We start from the raw sequence: 7334 nt of genomic DNA on the forward strand, positions 1-7334 counted from the left end.
AATGCTGACGCAGATATGTTGTCCAGATACCCAGTAGGCCTTGAACAGTACATGAAAGATCACACCGAGACAGTGTCACCTGAAGTAGTGTCTGCAGTGTGGCAAGGCAACAAAGCAACACAAAGCAATGATGTTCCCTGGATTGCTGCATTACAACTTGCTGATGAAAATGATAGGGCTAACCTACCTGATGATGTCATGACCATTATGCCTGAAAGCATCAGAGCAGCACAACAAGAAGATACAGCTATTAAAGAGATTGTGTCATTGAAACAAAGACACTGGAGTCCAAATGAAAAAGAGAAAAGAACCATGTGTAAAGAAACAAGGAGACTGTTGTACGAATGGAACAAGCTAGTTGTGGAAAACGGACTACTTTTCCGGAAAACTGAACTAAACAGACAGCTAGTTCTCCCGGAAAAGCTCAAACCAGTAGTGTTGAAGAGCTTGCATGACGACATGGGCCATGTTGGTCCGGACAAGGTGATCCATCTTGCTCGAGAACGTTTTTACTGGCCGAACATGCATCAAGATATTGAGGATTATGTGACAAAGAAATGTCAATGTATTAAACAAAAACATCCCAATGTCCCACAGAGAGCTCCAATGGGGTCCATCACAACTAGTGCGCCATTTGAGTTGGTCTCTATTGATTATTTGCATTTGGAGCCAAGCAAAGGAGGATACGAGTATATCCTGGTTGTCGCTGACCATTTCACTCGCTTTGCACAAGCGTACCCAACAAGAAACAAATCCGGAAAGACAGCAGCTGAAAAGATATTTCAGGATTTTATTCCTCGTTTTGGGTACCCAGAGAAACTACATCATGATCAGGGACGTGAGTTCGAGAACAGTTTATTCCAAAGATTACAACAACTCTCAGGGATTTCTCACTCACGCACCACTCCCTATCATCCTCAGTGCAATCCAGTGGAGCGACTGAACCGCACGCTTCTCCAGATGTTGCACACCTTACAAGAGGAGAAAAAGAGTGAATGGAAAGATCATCTGCCACAAATCGTGCATGCATATAATTGCACGAGGCATGAAGCGACAGGATACTCGCCTTTCTTCCTATTGTATGGCAGGGCTCCACGTCTACCAGTCGATTTGCTTTTTGGCACCAGGAAAGAGACTGAAGACTGCAACCATCAAACCTTTATTAAAAAGTGGGCTGAAAGGATGCGTGTGGCATACCAAATAGCTGCCAACAACAGTCAGAAGTCTTCAGCTAAAGGCAAAAAGCAATATGACAGACGTGCCAGAGGTGTCACTCTCCAGGCAGGGGATAGGGTCCTGGTTAAAAACCTCTCAGAAAGGGGAGGTCCAGGTAAACTCCGCTCATACTGGGAGCAGGCGGTGTACCGCGTGATTGAAAGAGTGGGGGATGGACCTGTTTACAAAGTACAGTTAGAGAGGGGTAACAAAACCATGCGTGTGCTTCACAGAAACCTGCTGCTGCCTGTCAACGACCTACCTCTGGAGGACGAACTTCCTGTGAGAGAACAGACAAAACAGAAAAGAAAGCGACAAACTGACGAACGTGAGAATGAACCTGAAATGCATGACTCTGATGATGAAGAAGCATTTACTTACCACTATAACCTCCGGAGCAGAATTCCGTGTTATGGATTTGTAAACCCACAACAACTACAGTCAAACATAACTCAAGATTCAGAACAAGAACATGTTGTGACAAAACAGAACCAAGAAAATCAAAATAATCTGCGTGCAACAGCTGAGGAGTTTTGTCCCTCTGAAAGAGAAGCCATTGTCCGTGAAAGAAGTATTGCTGAAACTGAAGAAAGATCTGAAATGTGTGAAAGAGATCAGGATCAGATGCAGATGGATGAAACTAGAGGGGAAAGCGATGTACGGAGATCAGAGAGAAGAGGAAGACCAACAGAAAGACTAACATATGAGACACTTGGCCAGCCATCATATAGCTGTTGGAGTGCAGGTGTTAGCCCGTTGCTATTCAATCAACCCTTCACAATGACACCTGGCCTACTGCCATTTCCCTATGTTCCATATCCACATCTGTATCAGCAGTACACTCCCATACAGTGAGACTCACAAAAGAAATTGTTAATGTCAGGAGACTTTTTTTTTTAAGTGAGGGAGAGTGTAGAGGGGTGAAAAACAAGGTATAAGTAAATAAAAAGAATAAGTAAGAAAAGATGCACCCAAAAATAATTTTTAATTTTGTATCTTTGACTTTTCATTGTAATAAGTTCATTAGTGTTAGTTCAGTCAGTTAGTGCAATTACACACACAACCGCTAGGGGCGCTGTCGCGTTGGTGGCATAGAGAAGGTTGAGCGCACATGTAGAGTAAATCTTCCGGTTGAGTGTGAAGGAAGCTTAATGTGTGTGTCTCGTCTTTCTCATACCACAGGTTAGTAGAAATATGGTTTTATACATATTAGTTCTCTTGAGTTGGAAAGGTTTTTAAATCGAATGTCAACTAATGAGTCGTGTAGTTCGTTTTGTGACAGCTATTGTGTACAAAAAGGCAAGTGTTCATGAAGGCTAATTGGAGCTAATGCTAGCGGATTTATACACGTGTGTGTGAGCTAACTGAGGAGCTAGCTGAAGGACTGCGGAGTTCATTTGAACTTGTACTTTGCACTTTTTGAGAGAGTTATTACTCAAATGACATTATGTTGGTTTCGTTATTGTATTTTATGTGATTCTTATGGGTTTGTTGAACGAAACCAGATAAACTATATATGTTAGTGTTGTGCCTTTTTCAGGCTCATTAAAAGAATAGTTGTTTTATGCAAGATATAAAATATTGTTTTATTGAAACAATGGACATTGTTAAAAGCTAAGATGCTTAAAAGTTAAAATATATTTTATTTGTGCTGATTAAAAATGGTAAAAACTATTAAGATAATTAAAAGCCATTTTACATATTTTTATTTTGATAGTTAAATATAAAAGGTCTCAGAAAAAAGGACAATGTATTTGATTTAAAGCACTAACTACAAAACTAATGTGATGTAGAGAAGTAAATCTATTTGTGAATTAATTTTGTCATTTGATGGAATTCATAATGCTAAATGAAACATGTTAAAAGAATAATTGTTTGGGTTAAAGGAATATTACAGCCAATTCTGATGTAATGAAGTTAATGGTTTTCTACTGCAGTATGTGATACCTGAAATATGTTGTATACGAAGTGTGTTTATAACACAGAAGTAGAGTAAATCTTCCGGTTGAGTGTGAAGGAAGCTTAATGTGTGTGTCTCGTTTTTCTCATACCACAGCATCACACATTGAGGGAAGATCATCTTTAATACATTACCCTCAGCCATCCAAGGTTGCAGGGTAACAAATTTGGGGGCTCGTCCGGGATAGCGCCTCCTGCTGGCTTGGTGCTATCCATCAAAGAACTGTGGGATCCTGACTTCCTGTTCCATGAGCTGATGACTTAAGGGCAAGACTTCAGGTATCCAGAGATGACGACGCTACATGAGCTTCAGTGGGAGATCCAGCAGCTGCTTCACCAACTGATGAAGGATGCCAGAAGAGACCTGCTTCACCAGCTAGCAGTTTCATGCCAAGATGAGGTGGGAGAAGACGTGCCAGAGGAGGAGTCGTCCGAGGTGGAACTCTTTGACTTTATTGTTGACTTTTTAAGAAGTAAACGATTGAGGAGTCTGGAGGACCAAGGGATGTCGCGCCTGCTGATGTTTCGTGACCTCATTGATGAACTGCAGTCAGCCCAAGAAGCAAAGAACTTGCATCATGCAGTCGATGAAGATGAAGTTGCATCGGTGTACGAGACTGAGCAGACTGTAGAAGCATCAGTGATGAGTAAGACAGTGTCAACACCAGTTGTTGCTGATCAGGTAACCGGGTTAGTAAAACTGACAGATGTTGCTGCATTACTCCCACGAAGAGAATTTCGTATTCATGCTGGTCAGATCTCAGATTCCGACTCAGATGTGAGCTATAACTCTTTGTGTAAGCAAATTGATGAATGATTGACTGAAGGTTTCACTGAGGCCGAGATCATTAGAATAGTTCTCAGAATAATTAAACCGGGTACATTTAAAGACATGCTGATTACAAAAGATAATCTGACTGTAACTGAGCTGAAGCGTTTTCTCAGAGCGCATCTTAAAGATAAGAGCAGTACTGAATTATTTCAGGAACTGAGCAACGCAAGACAATACGATAAAGAAGGTCCACAACAGTTTATGTATAGACTGATGGGGTTAAACCAGCGTGTACTTTTTGCTTCTAAAGCAAGCACAGGGTTCCAGTATGACAAGAAACTAGTTCAGGGAGTGTTCCTACATTCACTCTACCAGGGGATACATGAAAAATATTCATATGTCCGACGAGATCTTAAACCCCACATTTCAGACGAGAAGGTCACTGATGACTTTATCCTAGAAGTGATAACAAAGTCAGTAAGTGAAGACATAGAGAGACAAAACAGGCTGGGTCAGGCTATCAAACCAAAAACGGTCAGTGTCAGTACAGTGCAGATGGATAAGAAAAGTCAGAATGCAGTTCAGATGCAGGCAGAAGTCCAAGCTAATCGTACTGCCATACAGGAGCTAACAGCACAGGTTTCATCACTGACAAAAAGTTTAGAGAAAGCTTTAACACCTATGGTTAGTTCAAGGACTGGAAACATTCACCCACATTTTCCACATCAAAAACAGCCAGCAAAGTCAGAAGCTAAACGAAGATGTCAGCAATGTGTCTCCCAAGGAAAGGATAGCTGTAGCCACTGTTTCAATTGTGGGAAAGATGGACACAGAGCTGTTGGCTGTCTGATGAAGAACAACATGTCGGGAAACTGGATGAGGTCGCTGGGGCGGGACCACCAGTGACCAGAAAGAATGCAGAGTCCCACCCCACTGCAAAGGTGCATCCTCAAGCAGGAACACTATCCTCCACCAGGGCCATCAAACAAAACAACCTTACTAAGAAGAAACATGTTGCACAGCTGATTGGGGGTAGATGCACTGTGACATGCCAACTAAATGGGGCCAAATTACAGATGCTATTGGACAGTGGAGCACAAGTACGTATAGTAGAGAAGTCATGGGTGCAGAAAGCTCTACCAAATGTAACAATCCAACCACTTGAGAGTCTACTGCTAAAACACCCTCTCAAAGTCACAGTAGCTAATGGAACAGAGGTGCCATTTAATGGATGGATAGAAGTCCTACTCGAGCTCAAAAGCATCAAATATGGTTCAGTAGCTCTCTACGTTCCATTGCTTGTAAGTCAAGAGAGTCTGAGCAGCCCTTTGCTAGGCTTTAATGTGATACAAGAGATCATAATGGGGAACACTGACCAGAGAGACAACATCAACTTGGTGGACTTACTGTCAGAGGCTTTGAGAATCCAAAAGAGTAGTGTCGAAACTCTAGTCTCTATGGTTTACACTATGCCATCTCAGAAAGAATCAAAGAGTTCAACAGTGAGAGTTGGAAAGAAGGGTCTTAATGTTCAAAGTGGCCAAAACTGTGAAGTGAAATGTCGCATCAGAACTTTTCCAGGAGGAGGAGTAATGTTGTTTGAACCAGACATACAGAGCATCGTGCCAGATGGGTTGGAGTTATTCCCGGCTCTGGTTGACGTGCCTGTTGGAGCTTCAAAAACAGTGAGAATTCCAGTCCAGAATTCAACCAATCATGACATTTTCTTACCTCCAAGGACAGCTTTAGGATTCATTGAGGAAATTGATGGAACCAAACCTGTAAATATCTCTCCATCATCTCACAAAAGAGTCAGTGGACAGGATGATCCACTCTTGTGCACCACCCATGTGAACTCACTAAATGAAGGAGAGTGCACCCAAAAGAGAAACCATACACCTGTTTATTCACAAGAGAAATGGCATCCAAATGTCAATCTGGATCATCTCTCTGAGCATGAACAGGACATGGTACGCCAAATGTTGTATGAAGAATCAGATGTGTTTGCATCTGAAGAAGGCGCCATTGGATGCATTCCTGGTTTACAGCTCCAGATTAACACAACAGATAACACCCCTGTCCAAAAAAATTATAACTCCATTCCTCGGCCATTGTATAAAGAGGTCAAGGATTATGTTTCTAATCTTTTGAATAGAGGGTGGATCAGAAAGTCAGTTTCAGCCTATTCCTCACCTGTTGTCTGCGTGCGAAAGAAAGACCTCAGTCTGCGTCTTTGTGTTGACTTCCGTGAACTCAACCGTAAAACCACTCCAGACCGCCATCCACTACCACGCATTCAGGATCTTTTGGACAGTCTTGGAGGAAATTCATGGTTTTCCATTTTGGATCAAGGAAGTGCATATCACCAAGGGTTTGTGAGTGAGGAGTCAAGACATCTGACAGCATTTAGCACACCTTGGGGTCTTTACGAATGGGTAAGAATTCCATTCGGACTGACTAATGCACCAGCTGCATTTCAGAGATGTATGGAAGGTGTATTAGAAGGCATCAGGGATGAGTGCTGCGTACCTTATTTAGATGATGTCCTCTGTTACTCAAAAACATTTGAGGAACACGTGGACCATCTGAGGCAAGTTTTCTGCAGAATGAGACAACATGGCATTAAACTTCGACCAGCCAAATGCGAGCTTTTCAAGAGACAAATTCGTTATCTTGGACGAATGGTTTCAGGAGAAGGCGTCCAGATTGACCCAAAAGATTTAGAAGCTGTAATAGCTCTGAAGGAGAAGAAACCTCAAACAGTTGGAGAAGTTCGGACATTGCTAGGTTTCCTTAGTTATTACCGATCCTTCATCCAAGATTTCTCGCGACTTGCGAAACCTCTGTTTGAACTCCTTCAAAGCTCAGCGGACACAAGTAAGACCAACAAGCTCCAGACTTCGAAGGGTCGAGGTTGTAAAATTAAAGAAAACACAGGTCAGCTTCACTCTCGCGCACCTGTGGCATGGACGACTGAACATCAGACTGTGCTATCCAATCTTGTGGAGATGCCGATTAATCCGCCCATTTTAGCTTATCCCGACTTTGACCGTCCGTTTGTTTTGCATACAGATGCGTCAAATGAAGGGCTCGGAGCGGTTTTGTATCAGTCCCAAGACAACAAACTGCGTCTTATTGGCTACGGATCTAGGACCTTAACACCTGCTGAGCGAAACTATCATCTCCATTCTGGTAAACTTGAGTTTCTAGCACTCAAGTGGGCCATTTGTGATAAGTTTCGAGACTATCTGTATTACGCGCCAACTTTCACGGTCTATACAGATAACAATCCCCTGACCTATGTTTTGAGTTCTGCTAGGTTAAATGCTGTAGGTCATAGGTGGGTTGGGGAATTAGCCGACTTCCATTTTGATATCAAGTATAGACC

General features: G+C 42.4%; 1 protein-coding gene across 1 annotated transcript in view; it reads right to left on the minus strand.

Moving 5' to 3' along the window:
• Positions 1-7334, minus strand: part of LOC119420248 (adhesion G-protein coupled receptor G2-like) — a 40956-nt gene that overhangs the window by 5820 nt on the left and 27802 nt on the right. The window contains exons 23-24 of the mRNA XM_037687636.1: positions 1478-1495; positions 1348-1393 (exon numbers count right to left, since the gene is read on the minus strand). Coding sequence (XP_037543564.1) covers positions 1348-1393; positions 1478-1495 — 64 coding nt within the window. The remainder of the gene's footprint in view (positions 1-1347; positions 1394-1477; positions 1496-7334) is intronic.

The sequence above is a fragment of the Nematolebias whitei genome, chromosome 14, assembly GCF_014905685.2.
Source record: "Nematolebias whitei isolate Nwh7 chromosome 14, NemWhi1, whole genome shotgun sequence".
NCBI lineage: Eukaryota > Metazoa > Chordata > Actinopteri > Cyprinodontiformes > Rivulidae > Nematolebias > Nematolebias whitei.